We start from the raw sequence: 14,701 nt of genomic DNA on the forward strand, positions 1-14,701 counted from the left end.
GGGGCTCGGGTCCTGGGCTGACCCCGAAGGTCCGGGCGGGAGGGGATGTGCGTGTCACAGAGGTCCACGTGCCTCCCAGACCGTGGCCGCCAGGGCCCGAGTCTCGTCCTCTTTTTACACGGCTCGGCGCGTGCTCATTGGGTGAAGGAAGGAGACGGCCAGGCCTCCAGGGCGGTGGCGGCCCAAGGCGGGTCCCTCTGTGGGAGCACCTCACGTGGACGTCCGGTCCGGTCTCGTGGGCGCTCGCCCGTCCCCAAGAGCGGAGGTCGGCGAAGGATGTGGCTTCGGCCTGGCAGAGTGGCTGCCACGGGCACAGAGCCGAGCGGCCCGGCCGGCTACCAGACAGCGGCGGCGCGGGCCCGTGTCCCGGTGTCCCGGAGTCCACGCTGTCAGGGAGTCGCATTCTCGTGCCGCCGGCTGGCCGTCGAGCGCCCGCGTGTGCTTTCCCGGGGGTCAGACGCTCCGAAGGAAACCCCCCCCTCGGAGGAGCAGCCGAGCGCCCCCGCCGCGAACCCGCGAGCCGATGGGGAAAAAAAAAAAACCACAGCCAGCAAACCAACAGGAGAAAAAGGAAAATAAAATAAATAGGCCAATGGGAGCGGGGGGTGGGGGAGGGGGAAACAGAAACAAAACCCGAACTAAAAAATAAAAACGCAGGGTTTATTGGTGCTCGTGTGCGTGCGACCAGAGGGCTGAGGGCGGCGCGGTCCGTCTCCGAAGGCGGTGATGTCACGGTGGGCGTTGGGCGGCTTCTGAGACGGGCGCCCGCGTCCTCTCTCCAGCTTCATCTTTTCCATTTCTTTTTTTTTTTTTGAACCTTTTACAGATCGACGTAAGCATTTTTTTTTTTTTTTTTAAACCACATGCTTCTTTTTCTGGGCTCCAGCCAGACCTCGGGAGGGCGGGGGGCGCGGGGTGTTGGCAGTGGCGGCGATGGGCCCGGGGGGGTCTTCAGAAGCCCCCGTGGGGACCGTCTTTCTCAGAGATGCTCCCGAGAACCGGCGAGGCCCCCAGCGAGCCCGGGAGTCCGTCACGGAGGAGACAGGGAACGAAGGGAGAAGACCCAGCGCGTCTTTTCCCCAACGTCGCCCGCGAGGAGGCCAGCCAAGGGATGCAGGGGTCCCCCTGTCCCCCGACGCCACCCGCTGGTCCTCGCCAGGAAGTTCTCAAAGGTGCAGCACCAAGGAACCCCTCCGCCTTCCCGGGCCTCCACCCCCTCCCCTGGGGCTCTCCTCGGAGAGCCGCCGCTGGGGGCGGGGAGGGGGGAGGGGTGCGCCCGGAGCTGAGGCCAGCGTCCGCCCGCCCGCCCGCCCGTCCGTCCTGCCGTTTGTCCGGTCCGTCCGGGGTGACAGGGCCCGCGGGGCCCTCAGAGCGTGGCCTGGAGGTTGGGGTCCAGGATGGTCTCTCGATCCGGAGACTCGATGTAGTTGGCGGCTTCCTGCAGCTTGAGCAGCATGGCCATCTGGGAGGGGCGGAGAGCGGGGCTCGTGTCGGGGTGGGGGGACGCCGGTCCCGCCCACAGAAGGGGGCGAACAAAGTCTCCACGTTGCCCCGGCCGCGGGGGGGGGGCTCCGTGGGCTGGGCGTCGACCGATGAACCAGGAGGTCACCGTTCGAGTGCCGGTCCGGGCACCAGAGGGCCGCCGGTTCGGTTCTGGGTCGGGGCGCGTGCCCGGGTGCGGGCTCAGGCCCGTTCCCTCCCCCCGGGACCCCCCCCCCCCCGCCCACCCTGCCGCTCCCCGGCCTCCGCCCTCGGGGAAGGCGGGAAGGCCGAGTCCATTCTGCAACGCTCCCGCTCTGGTCTCAGGATGGCCCCCACTCACCAGAGGGTCCGACTCCAGGGAACTTGGGGTGCAGTCCTTGACGGTCCTGTCCTCGGGGGGCGAGGCGATGCTGTGGGGGCCCACAGTGGGCGGCGGCAGGTGGTACAGCTTGGACTGGTCCTGCTGGGCCGAGGGCCAGGGCAGCGTGTCCCGGACCCACTCGACCGGGTCCTCCCAGGCGGCTTTCTGTCCGTGGACCTGGGGAGAAGGAGAGGGGGGAGGGGGGAGGGGGGAGGGGCCCCGGGATCAGAGGCGCGGCCCGTACTGGCCCCGGAGGCAAGCCCTGAGCTCCGACCCCATGGAATTTTCTCCGCGTTTCCCAGCCAGGGAAGCAGGCGGGTGCGAACCGGTAAAGCCTTCTGGGGGCCAAGTCGGCAGAGGGCACCCAGACGGAACACGTGCCGACCTTACGCCCCGCAGCTGTACTTCCCCATAGGAAGCTCTTGTGCTTCAGTAATCAACGCCTTCACGTTTCTTTGGACTTTGCCCAGCCGGGGCGGCTCAGGGGTTGAGCATCGACCCAGGAACCAGGAGGTCAGGGTTCGATTCTCGGTCAAGGGCACAGGCCCGGGTTGTGGGCTGGATCCCCAGTAGGGGGCGTGCAGGAGGCAGCCGATCCATGATTCTCTCTCATCACGGATGTTTCTATCTCTCCCTCTCCCTCTCTCTTCCTCTCTGAAATCAATAAAGGTATAAACAGAGTGGCCAGATGATGATGATCTGTGAACAGATAATAACCTGGCCACTCAGTGTATATATATATTAGAGGCCCGGTGCATGAGTTCATGCATGGGTGGGATCCAGCCAGCCTGGCCAGGGGGAGGGGACATGGGCGGTTGGCCGGCCTGCCTGCTGGTCGAACTCCCGGTCGAGGGGACCATTTGCATATTAGCCTTTTACTCTATAGGATAGACACGGAGTGGCCAGATGGTGATGCGTTCAGAGATCATCCTCATCTGGCCGCTCGGTGTATATTTAAAAAAAAGGAAAGGAATCCCGCTGCTCGGTGCGGGGCGCGGGCGGGGCGCACCTTGATGCCGTCCTTGGCGCCCTCCTGCAGGTAGGGGATGATGGAGTTGTTCCACAGGTCGATGAACCAGGTCCGGAAGTCCTCGATGCCGATGGGGCAGGACAGGAAGAAGCAGGGGCCTAGGAGGAGCGGGAGGCTGTGGGGGGCCCGAGCGCCCGCTGTCCCTCACACCAGGCCGGGGACAGAGCGGATCCCAGGTGGGGCCATCCCGAGGTTGCTCCAGGGCGGGGGGGGGGGGCGGGGGGCACGGATGGCTCGGCCGGCTCTTTCCTGGACCCTCCCAGGCCGGGCCGGGCCGGGCCGGGCCAGGGAGTGAGGGAGCCCTGAAACCCCGAGGATTTCCCTCCCGCGTTCCACTCGTTGTGGGGGACACACGAGGGAGGGGGCTCGGCGTGCTGAAGCTTGGCGGATTCACCCAGAGCGCGGGGCTCACGGCGCTCAGACAGCTCAGGTGACGCAGAGGTTCTGCGTCGGAAGGTTCTCACACCCAAAGACCCCAGGGAGGCCCAGCGGGGCGTGGCTCCGGGGTGGAGCATCGGCCCAAGAACCGGGAGGTCACCGGTTCGATTCCTGGTCAGGGCACGTGCCAGGCTGTGGGCTCGATCCCCAGTAGGGGGCGTGCAGGAGGCAGCCGGTCCATGATTCTCTCTCATCAGGGATGTTTCTCTCTCCCTCCCTCCCTGAAACCAATAAAGGTATGTTAAAAAAAAAAAAAAAAGGCCCTGGGAAATAGAGGACCTCCTCACAGGGAGCCGGGTGGGGAGGGGAGCCATAGCTGCTGTCCCCGGAGGGAGGGGGGAGGGGGAGGGGGAGGGGAAGGGGAGAGGAGAGGGGGAGGAGGGAGGAGGGAGGGGGAAGCTGTGGAGGAGGCTGAGCACCCTTGTCCCCGGCGGACGGACCCAATGGTGGAGAGGGGGGGAGGGAGGGAGGAGGAGGAGGCGGAGGGAGGGAGGGAGGAGGAAGGGGAGATGGGGGAGGAGGGAGGGGGAGGAGGAGAGAGGGGGAGGGCACGCACCGATGAGGAAGTCGGAGGTGATGGGGGGGGAGGGGGAGGGGAGGAGGAAGGAGGGAGGGAGGAGGGAGGAGGGAGGGGGAGGCTGTGGAGGAGGCTGAGCACCCTTGTCTCCGGCGGACGGACCCAATGGGGGGGGAGGGGAGGAGGGAGGGAGGAGGAGGAGGCGGAGGTGATGGGGGAGGGGGAGGAGGGAGAGGGCACGCACCGATGAGGAAGTCGGAGGTGATGGGGGGAGGGGAAGGGGAGATGGGGGAGGAGGAAGGGGAAGGGGGAGGGGGAGGGGGAGGGGCGCACCGATGAGGAAGTCGGAGGTGATGGGGGGAGGGGGAGGGAGGCGGAGGAGGCGGAGGGATGGGGAGGGGGGAGGGGGAGGAGGAGAGGGGGATGGGGGAGGGGGGAGAAGGGAGGGGGAGGGGAGGAGGCGGAGGGGGGAGGGGGAGGGGGAGGAGGAAGGGGGAGGGGGAGGGCGCACCGACGAGGAAGTCGGAGGTGATGGGGGGAGGGGGAGGGGGAGGAGGGGGAGGTGATGGGGGGAGGGGGAGGAGGAGGAGGCGGAGGGATGGGGAGGGGGAGGGGAGGAGGGAGGGGGAGGGGCGCACCGATGAGGAAGTCGGAGGTGATGGGGGGAGGGGAAGGGGAGATGGGGGAGGAGGAAGGGGGAGGGGGAGGAGGAAGGGGAGATGGGGGAGGGGGAGGGCGCACCGATGAGGAAGTCGGAGGTGATGGGGGAGGGGGAGGAGGAAGGGGAGATGGGGGAGGGGGAGGGGAGGGGCGCACCGATGAGGAAGTCGGAGGTGATGGGGGGAGGGGAAGGGGGAGGAGGGAGGAGGAGGTGGGAGGGGAGGGAGGGGGAGGGGGAGGGTGCACCGATGAGGAAGTCGGAGGTGATGGGGGGAGGAGGAGGGGAGATGGGGGAGGAGGAGGAGGGAGGGGAGGGGGAGGGGGAGATGGGGGGAGGGGAGATGGGGGGAGGGGGAGGGGAGATGGGGGAGGGGAGGGGGAGGGGCGCACCGATGAGGAAGTCTGAGGTGATGGGGGGAGGGGAGGGGGAGATGGGGGAGGAGGGAGGGGGAGGGGGAGGAGGGAGGGGGGAGGAGGGGGAGGGGGAGGGGGAGGGCGCACCGATGAGGAAGTCGCAGGTGATGGGGGGAGGAGGAGGAGGAAGGGGGAGGAGGAAGGGGGAGGGGGAGGGGGAGGGGCGCACCGATGAGGAAGTCGGAGGTGATGGGGGGAGGGGGAGGGGGAGGGGGAGGAGGAGGGGGAGGGGGAGGGCGCACCGATGAGGAAGTCGCAGGTGCTGTGCTTCTCCAGGAAGGTGTGCAGGTGGTACCAGAGCTTGGGCACCCAGTCCAGCACCCGCAGCAGCTCCTCCCTGTTGGCGTTGACGTCGCTGTCCGACTCCAGCAGCTTCCGCCGCAGGTAGCGCACGAGGAAGCCGTTGGCCGGCTCCACGTTGTTGGAGAAGGTCAGCATCCTGGCCGGGGCGGGGCGGCGGGTCAGGGCGGCCACGGGGCCCGTCGGGTCCGTCCCCCCCGCCCCCCCGGCCGGTCCCTCCTAGGACTGCCCTCCCGCTGTCTTCTCAGGTCACAGTGGGGTCAGCTGACCTCGGGGCAGGGGTCACGGGCAGGCAGAGCGGGTTCTCCGACCAGTGACCCTCCTCCTCGGACGACCGGCCAGAGGACCCGGATCTGCTGCGTCTCTGAGTTTTGCGACCCCTTCCCTTCCCCTCCCCTCCCCTCCCCTCCCCCCCAGGGCCCACATCCACCCTGTGATTCCCTCTTCCCAGCCCAGGCGGCTCTGGAGGGCTCTCAGGCCACGTCCTGGGCCGGAACTAGTGTATCGATTCGGACCCCATGCTCACCTGAAGCTCAGGTGGAGGCCGTGGTTGGGGGTCATTTTCACGGGCTGGTTCGTGGTCCCGATGATGTAGGGACTGAGGGGAGAGAGAGCGCGTGAAAGGGTTGCCGTGGAGGAGAGGCATGGGCCGCCCGCCCCTCCCCGCCCCCCTCCCCCCTCCCCTCCCCCCCTCCCCCGCCCCCGCCCCCCCGTCCCCCCTCCCCGTCCCCCCCTCCCCGCCCCGCCCCCCCGTCCCCCCTCCCCCCCCCCCCCTCCCCCCCTGCCCCCCCCCGCCCCCCCCGCTCACCACTTGTGGTACTTGCAGGTGAGCGCCCCGTTGACCAGCTCGCTGATGGAGCCGGCCTCGCTCAGGTCGTCCAGCAGGATCACCAGGGGCACGTCCCCCACCCCCGTGTCCCGGTCGATCTGGTTGGCCAGGTTGGAGAGATAGAGCTGCAGGTCCTGCCACAGCAGAGGGCAGGGGGTCAGAGGGCAGGGGGTCAGAGGGCAGCACTGCGTCAGCCCTGGACCTCCCTGCACCCCAGCACCCCGCCCCCGACACCCGACATGCGACTGCAGACGCAGGGGCCGCGCGGATCAATAACGGCTGCAGCCGCCCTCCTCGCCGCGGCCCCAAAGGCCCCGAGGTGGGGACACCGACGGGAAGTGGGTTTTCCTGGGCCGGCACCTGGGCTTCCCCCCCCCCCCCCCCCCCCCCGTCCCCCCCGGGAGAAACACGGTCGGAGCAGGGCCCCTCCTCAGAAAGCCGGGTCAGGGAGCTGCACTGAGGGGAGGGGAGGGAGGGGAGGGGTGGCAATGGGGGAGGGGTGTGTGCGGGGCTCGGAGTCTGGAAGGAGGGGTCTAGCCCGGCCGGTAGGCGAGGCTCAGGGGGTTGAGTCTTGACCTATGAACCAGGAGGTCAGGGTTCAACTCCCAGCCAGGGCACACGCCCGGGTTGCGGGCTCCACCCCCAGGAGGGGGCGTGCGGGAGGCAGCGGATCCATGATTCTCTCTCATCATGGATGTTTCTCTCTCTCTCTCTCTACTTTCCTCTCTGTAAAAAATCAATAAAATCAATAAAAACTTAAAAAGAAACGTATACTTATTTAAACTTAAATAAGATTTTAAAAAGAAAGAGAGGTCTAGAAAAGGGGTTGGGACCGGGAGGGGGCAGGAGGAGGAAGACGGAGGCAGAGGGAAGGGCCCCACAAACAAGGGGGTGGGGGAGGGGCTGAGTGCAGGAGAGGCGGGCGGGGCAGAGGGAAGGGGGAGGGGGGGGGTGGGGAGGGGGGCAGAGGGTAGGGGAGGGGGTGGGGAGGGGGGCAGAGGGTAGGGGAGGGGGTGGGGAGGGGGGCAGGGGGAAGGGGAGGGGGTGGGGAGGGGGGCAGAGGGAAGGGGGAGGGGTGGGGAGGGCCCCCGGGGGAGGGGGTGGGGAGGGGGCCCCCCCCGAGTGCAGGGGCGCGGCGGGCACCTTGCAGGACAGCTGGTGCATGCTGAAGGTCCCAGAGGGAAGGGGGAGGGGGGAGGGGGTGGGGAGGGCCCCCGAGTGCAGGGGCGCGGCGGGCACCTTGCAGGACAGCTGGTGCATGTTGAAGGTGCAGACGACGCCCTCGCTGGCCTCGCGGCCGGAGCGCTCCACCAGGTACTCGGCCAGCCGGTAGGTCAGGTAGGTCTTGCCGGTGCCGCTGGGCCCGGAGAGGACGAGGCGCCGGTGCTTGAGCAGCAGGCTGACGTAGTGCTGCATCATGGGCTTGGGGATCAGCGTCTCGAACACCAGGCTGTCCACGCACTTCTCCCGCAGACCTGCCGGCCCCCCCGCGTGAGTCTGGGCGGGCGGGAGCCCCCGGGACCCCGGAACCCGGGGCCACGCGGCCCAGGCTCCACAGGAAGCCCCTGACCCTGACCGCAGGCTGACCACGTGAGCGGGACTTTTAGGGACTGGCTGTGAGCTACGGGCTCGTGGGTGGAAATTTTGGCAGGAATTTCCCTGGGAACCCAGGCAGCGTGGCTCAGGGGTTGCGCATCGACCTATGAACCAGGAGGTCAGGGTTTGATTCCCGGTCAGGGCACAGGCCCGGGTTGTGGGCTCCATCCCCAGTAGGGGGCGTGCAGGAGGCGGCCGATCCATGAGTCTCTCTCATCATGGATGTCTCTCTATCTCTCTCTCCCTTCCTCTCTGAAGTCAATAGAAATATATTTTAAAAAACAGACGCATTTCCCATCCGGGTTAGTTGCACCCCAGGGTGCCTGCCCGAGGCCCTGGAGGGCTGACGGCCCTGAGATTCCCCGCGATCGCTGCTGGAGGAACCCCCGGGGGTGGGCGCGCTGACCCGCCTCCCCGTCCCGCCGCCCCCACGGGCAAGGCTGACCTTTGAGGGAGACCGAGATGTTATTGACCCCCCGGCGGCACGGCGGCATCTCGGGGGGCTCGGCGTCCAGCACCCGCTTCACGTGGCTGAGGCTGTAGCCTTGGATGGACTCCGTGCTGAGCCCCAGGGTGGAGGCTGGGTCCATCTTAGAAATGTAGTCCTGACCGCGGAGGGGAAGGAGGCGGCCGCGGTGAGGACCCCGAGGACAGACAGACAGACGCGTCCAAGCACGAGACACAGGAACGTCAGAGGGGACCCCAGGAGACGGAGCGGGGGGGGGGCGGGCGGGGCTCCCACTCAGCATCTCCCCAGGAGGGAGCCAAGGTCTCCAGTAACCCCTCCCCCCCCGCCCCCTCCCCCCCCAGCACGAGCCACCCCTTTACCTGGAACACCTGAAAGACGGCCTCGTCCAGCATCTTCCAGTCGACCTTGCCGCTGACCTTGCTGCACCCCAGGAAGAATTCCTGCTGCTTCAAGTCCTGCGAGGCCGACGCGGACGCCCGTGAGCCTCCGGGCAGGTGACCCCAAGGAAAGGGAGCCCCTAACCGCCCTCGGGAGTGGGACGCTCTGGTTTTGGGGGGGTGGGGGGGGTGGGGGCACCCAGGTTTTCTCGGGGAAGGATGGGTGTCGCCGGCCCGCCCTGCGGCCCTTACCCCTCGGATGATGTGCTGAGGGGCCATCCTCACCACCACCCGGAGCGTGGCCTCCTCCTTGGGGCCACAGGTGCTGATGCCGTCCATCGGGGACAGGTCTGCGGGCAGCGAGGGGGCCGTTGGCGCCAGGGGCACCCCCAGGCTCTCCTGAGCCTCCCAGCCACCGCCCCTCCCACCTAACTCTTTACTTATTTATTTTAATATGTTTGATTGGTTTTTTACAGAGAGGAAGGGAGAGGGAGAGAGAGTCAGAAACATCGATGAGAGAGAAACATCGATCAGCTGCCTCCTGCACGCCCCCCACTGGGGATGTGCCCGCAACCAAGGTCCATGCCCTTGACCGGCATCGAACCCGGGACCCTTCAGTCCGCAGGCCGACGCTCTATCCACGGAGCCACACCGGCGAGGGCCCATCTAACGCTTTACTTTAAACATGTATGTTTTATGGCCCTGGCCAGTGTGGCTCAGTGGACAGAGCGTCGGTCTGCGGACCGAAGGGTCCCAGGTTCGATTCGGGTCAAGGAATTTACATTTTAAAATATATTTTTATTGATCTCAGAGAGGAACGGAGAGGAAGAGAGAGAGAGAGAGAGAGAAACATCCATGATGAGAGAGAGTCATGGATCGGCTGCCTCCTGCACGCCCCCCACTGGGGATCGAGCCCACACCCCGGGCCTGTGCCCTTGACCAGAATCGAACCCTGACCTCCTGGTTCACAGGTCGACGCTCCACCGCGGAGCCACGCCGGCCGGGCTCCCCTAACTCTGGCAGCATCGCAGAGAGGAACGGGACCCCCACCCCAGACCGCAACGAGGCCCTCGCGTGTCGGGGCGCAGGCGCTGAGTGGTGTGGGCCACCCCTGCCCGGCTCCGGGGGCCAGGCCTCCTCCCGGCGGTACCTGTGTCTGCGAGGCTCGGGCTGAAGGAGTGGGTGAGCGCCAGGCCCAGCGCGCGGCGCGGGGACGAGAGCGCGGACGACCCAGGGACCTGCCCTGGCGTGGAGCCCGACGCGGGGCCCGGGGCGACCTTCAGCCTGTCGTTCTCGGCCTTGAGCAGGTCCACCTCCAGCTGCGGCCAGAAGAGACGGGGTCGGGGCCGGGGCCGGGGCCGGACGGAGGGGCCGAGCCCCCCGCCGCCGCCGCCGCCGCCGCCGCCGCCCGCACTGACCTGCATGTTGTGCATGGTCTCCCGGAGCTGGTCCAGCTGGTGGGCGGAGTTCAGGGCCTCCAGGCGGATGTCCGTCAGCTTCATCTCCTTCTCCCACAGCTCCGAGCGCAGCTCCGACACCTCCTTCTTCTCCGGCTCCTCCTCCTCGCCGGCGAGGAACAGCCTGGGGTGGGGGGCCGCGTGCACAGGACCCCTGCGAGGAAGCGAGCGAGCGGGCGTCAGCCCGGCCGGCGTGGCTCCGTGGTGGAGCGTCGACCTGTGAACCAGGAGGTCAGGGTTCGATTCCCGGCCAGGGCACAGGCCCGGGTTGTGGGCTCGATCCCCAGTGTGGGGCGTGCAGGAGGCAGCCGGTCCGTGATTCTCTCTCATCATGGATGTTTCTATCTCTCTCTCCCTCTCCCTTCCTCTCTCAAATGAGCCCTAACCGGTGTGGCTCCGTGGATGGAGCGTCGGCCTGCGGACTGAAGGGTCCCGGGTTCGATTCCGGTCAAGGGCATGTACCTTGGTTGCGGGCACATCCCCAGTGGGGGGTGTGCAGGAGGCAGCTGATGGATGTTTCTCTATCATCGATGTTTCTAACTCTCTATCCCTCTCCCTTCCTCTCTGTAAAAAAAATCAATAAAAATATATTAAAAAAATAAAAACGAGCCCTAGACGGTGTGGCTCCGTGGATAGAGCGTCGGCCCGCGGACTGTAGGGTCCCGGGTTCGATTCCGGTCAAGGGCACGTACCCCGGTTGCGGGTTCCCCAGCCCTGGTTGGGGTGCGTGCAGGAGGCAACCGACTGATGTGTCTCCCTCACATCCATGCTTCTCTCCGTCTCTCCCCACCCCTCCCGCTCTCTCTAACGATCCGTGGGAAAATGTCCTCGGGGGAGGAGACCGGTCACCGGGTAACTGAGAGCGTGGCCGGCGGGCGTGGCCGGCGGGCGTGGCGCCTCCTGCCCCCTGGTGGTCAGGTCAGCAGGGCCGACGGCCAGTCTGGCCGGGGGCTCACGCAGGCGCCGGGCCGGGGCGTACACTTACTCGGGGGCGTCGCCGCCCGCAGAGGACGAGGCGGAGGACTTGATGGAGGGCGAGGCGGTCTCGGTGGACCCGTGCTGCAGTTTGGGGGACGAGGGGGCGGAGGAGTCGGGGGTGGCGATCTCCTCGATGTCGGAGTAGGACGACGCGGACTTGGGGCCCTTCTTGATGCTGAAGGCTTTGTTGAAGGAGCTCCGAAGCTGGAAGAGAGGAGAGCCGGGGGGAGGGAGGTCAGGGCTCCGCGCGCGGGGAGACCACGGGGCGGAGGGGGCGGGGGGAGGGCGGTCTGGGGCGTCGGGGACGGAGGGGCCCCCGCTCCAGGGCTTCGCTGGACTCATGAGACCTGAGCAGAGGTGCCTGGAAACCAGGGCTGAGCCCTGGCTGGTGTGGCTCAGTGGACAGAGCGCCAGCCCACGGACTGAAGGGTCCCGGGTTTGATTCCCGGTGCGGGGCACATGCCCGGGTTGTGGGCTCAGTCCCCAGCCCACATGCATCCTCTCCCTTTCTCTCTGAAATCAATAAAAATCTACACTAATAGAAGAGTTACTAACATGCTAATCGACCGTACCGGTGCGACACCCACCAGCCAATCAGGAGTGAGTATGCAAATGAACACAACAAAGATGGCGGGTTAATTTGCATATGCAGGCAGCCAGCGGCTGGGGGCGGGACACAGGCGTTCCGCACCACCCCAGCCGCTCAGGGCCTCTGGGCAGCGTGGGAAGGCGGAAAGGCGGCTCTGGCCAGAGCAAAGGCGGTGCCGGCAGCCAGGGAAAGGCAGGCCCATTCTGGCACGAATCTTCGTGCATCGGGCCTCTAGTACATATATATGTATATAAATAAAAAATTTTTATAAAAGGATAAAGCTGCTGCTTAAAAAAAAAAAAAAAGCCATCAGGGCTGAGTTACAGTGGGGGGTCTGGCTGGTGGCTGCGGCAGATTGGAGAAATTCATGGGACTTCTCTTGCCCCTGGGGGAGCTGGGAGGGACAGGGACGCCCCCAGGGCCACCCCACGGCGACCCAGCCGCCGCTGTCCGCAGAGACCACTGCCTGTGCCACCCGGCCTCACTCCCGGGGACCCGGGTCCAGCCCCGACCAGGTGCCTCGGATCAGAATCTAAACACCTGTCGGCCCGAAACTGCCCAGATGGTTCCGTGGACACCGACAGAACTTTAATGTCCCCGTGCTCAGCACAGCACCGACGGGGGCGGGGCGGGGGCCCCCCCCTGCCCCGGTCAGGGCTCCCCACCCTCCCCGCTCACAGCCCCCAGAGTAAGGGAAGCTTCCGGCCCCGCCTCGGAGCACGGGGGACGCTGTCCTGGGACCACAGCGTGTGGGGTCCCGGGCGGCGATCGGAGCGTGGGGGGCTGGGGGTGTGAGCTCGAGGTGCCAACCAGAGTCCTGGGGTCCCACACCCGCTCACATGCATCCACACGGCATGCACACCACACGGGGACACGGATGGAAGGGTGGGCGGCGAGACAGAGTGAAGGGGGGGGGGGTCGGAGGCCGCGGGGGACGCGAGTAGACCCGACCTTTGGGACAGTGAGGAGGGAAAAGAAGGGGATCCTGCCCTGGCTGGTGCGGCTCAGTGGACAGAGCGTCAGCCCGCAGACTGAGGGGTCCCGGGTTCGATTCCCGGTCAAGGGCACACGCCCGGGTTGCGGGCTCGATCCCCAGGGTGGGGCGTGCAGGAGGCAGCCGATGCATGATTCTCTCTCATCATAAATGTTTCTCTCTCTCTCTCCCTCCCTTTCCCTTTCTCCCGGGAATCAATAAAAAAGATATTGAAAACACACACACACACACACAACAAAAAGAAAGCTCGCTCTCAGGGCAGGAGCCAGTTCGATGGATGTTGTGACCAGGGGCAGACGGGCCGGGGGGCAGAACGTGACCATGACCTTCCCCCGGCCCCCCAGGGCCAGTCCTCTTGCTGGGGGTTTCGGGGGGGGGGGCAGCTGTGGCCGGACCATGCAGTGGGGGGAGCCGGGAGCTCTGGGGGACCCTCACAGTTAGTTTTACGAGCGGCCGGTCGGTCTTTGGGGGGCAGAGCCGCTGTGGACATGGGGGGCATGGCGCAGGAAAGAGAAGACAGGGGCGGGGAGCCACGTCTCTTACCTCATAGACCTGGAAAAAAATGGGGACGTGAAGTCAGCGTTTGGAGGGGGGCGGGGAGGGAGAAAGAAGAAGCAACACTTAATCACGTGTTCCGCACGGCAGGTCCCTGCCTGCCCCGCACAGCCGTCCGGGGGCCGGTCCTACGGACCGGGGGCCCCTCCCCGCCGCCGGCCGCGGGGGACTGGGCGGCTTTGGAAGGCATCGGAAAGAGTTCCACCAACACCGAAAAGCGGAAGACATGGCCCCCGGGAGCATCTAGATTCTAGAATGAGGGGCTTTGTCCGGGGTTCTTCCCTCCACACCGTGGCCGGAGCGGGGCGGGGACCCCAGGGCTCCCTTTCTGCCGACAAACATCTGAGCTGACCCGTGACGAGAGCCCGGGAAGGCGGCCCCGGGCGGCCGGAGGGGCGGCCCCGGGACACGCGGGTGTGGGCCGCGGGAAGGCGTTAGCAGAACCCGCCCCGAGCGGGCATGGCCTCGGGGCTTGGCGATCCGAGGGCCTACGTCTCGGGGGCTCCCGGGGGGACCCGCGCCCTGGCTGAGGGGGAGGGGGGGTGGCGCCACGCTCTACCCGCGTCGGCCCCCCGACCCCGTGACCCTTCACCCACCCAGCTCTTCTTCTTCTTCTTCTTGGCGTCGGCGTCCTTGCCGCTGCCGACGCTCGAGTGGCTGGTGATGCTGTTGAGGCTGGAGATGCTGTCGGAGGAGTTCTGCCGCTTGATCCGGAGCTCTGGGGGGCGGGAGGGGGGCACGGACGGGCTGGGTTCACCGACGCGCAGGCGTGGGGCGCGGGCAAGGCCCGGGGCGGGAGGTGGGGGAGAGGGAACCGCCCCACCCCTGGGCCCCCCCTATTCCTGTCCGGGTCACGTTTTGCTGCTGCTGGTTCATCCTCCCCCGAGGACGACCTCCCGTGGGATTTTTAGGGAGCGCGGAAGGCAGAGGGAGAGACGGGGAGACACATCGATGGGAGGGAGGGACATCGAGGGGCTGCCTCCTGCTCGTGCCCGTCCAGGCCCCTTCCTCTCCCCGCTCCCTGCCCCCTCGGCCTGGCGCTGGCGCTCCCACCTTTGGGCGTGGCCTCCGAGGCGTTGAGGGCTCCCTGGATGACTGCCTGGGCCTCCGAGTTCTTCTTCTTCAGGAAGTCAATGGTTTCTCGCAGATCCAGCAACTCGGTGTCCTGAGAGGTGGAACAGTGTCGTTGGCTGGGAGCAGAGCACCTACTGTGTGCCGGGTGGTAGGAGGGGCACCTACTGTGTGCCGGGTGGTAGAGGGGCACCTACTGTGTGCCGGGTGGTAGGAGGGGCACCTACTGTGTGCCGGGTGGTAGGAGGGGCACCTACTGTGTGCCGGGTGGTAGAGGGGCACCTACTGTGTGCCGGGTGGTAGGAGGGGCACCTACTGTGTGCCGGGTGGTAGGAGTGATACCTACTATGTGGTAGGAGGGGCACCTACTGTGTGCCGGGTGGTAGGAGGGGCACCTACTGTGTGCCGGGTGGTAGGAGCGGCACCTACTGTGTGCCGGGTGGTAGGAGGGGCACCTATTATGTGCTGGTTTGTAGGATGGGCACCTACTGTGTGCCGGGTGGTAGGATGGGCACCTACTGTGTGCCGGGTGGTAGGATGGGCACCTACTGTGTGCCGGGTGGTAGGAGCGGCACCTACTATGT

The 14,701-nt window shown here is 66.7% G+C and overlaps 1 protein-coding gene across 4 annotated transcripts in view; it reads right to left on the reverse strand.

Annotated features, from left to right (window-relative positions):
• Positions 1 to 639: 639 nt before the first annotated feature.
• The window catches only part of NAV1 (neuron navigator 1), a 112,129-nt gene continuing 98,067 nt past the window's right edge, over positions 640 to 14,701 (reverse strand). For all 4 annotated transcript variants that reach the window (XM_054713135.1, XM_054713134.1, XM_054713133.1 and 1 more), the window contains 15 exons: positions 14,100 to 14,211; positions 13,643 to 13,764; positions 10,916 to 11,112; positions 9,892 to 10,084; positions 9,624 to 9,792; positions 8,726 to 8,823; positions 8,456 to 8,551; positions 8,073 to 8,232; positions 7,271 to 7,506; positions 6,011 to 6,165; positions 5,729 to 5,800; positions 5,145 to 5,341; positions 2,853 to 2,971; positions 1,823 to 2,020; positions 640 to 1,462 (listed from right to left, as the gene is read on the reverse strand). In XM_054713135.1, coding sequence (XP_054569110.1) covers positions 1,367 to 1,462; positions 1,823 to 2,020; positions 2,853 to 2,971; positions 5,145 to 5,341; positions 5,729 to 5,800; positions 6,011 to 6,165; positions 7,271 to 7,506; positions 8,073 to 8,232; positions 8,456 to 8,551; positions 8,726 to 8,823; positions 9,624 to 9,792; positions 9,892 to 10,084; positions 10,916 to 11,112; positions 13,643 to 13,764; positions 14,100 to 14,211 — 2,220 coding nt within the window. In that variant the 3' untranslated portion in view covers positions 640 to 1,366. The remainder of the gene's footprint in view (positions 1,463 to 1,822; positions 2,021 to 2,852; positions 2,972 to 5,144; positions 5,342 to 5,728; positions 5,801 to 6,010; positions 6,166 to 7,270; positions 7,507 to 8,072; positions 8,233 to 8,455; positions 8,552 to 8,725; positions 8,824 to 9,623; positions 9,793 to 9,891; positions 10,085 to 10,915; positions 11,113 to 13,642; positions 13,765 to 14,099; positions 14,212 to 14,701) is intronic.

This window comes from Eptesicus fuscus, chromosome 24, assembly GCF_027574615.1.
Source record: "Eptesicus fuscus isolate TK198812 chromosome 24, DD_ASM_mEF_20220401, whole genome shotgun sequence".
Classification (NCBI taxonomy): domain Eukaryota; kingdom Metazoa; phylum Chordata; class Mammalia; order Chiroptera; family Vespertilionidae; genus Eptesicus; species Eptesicus fuscus.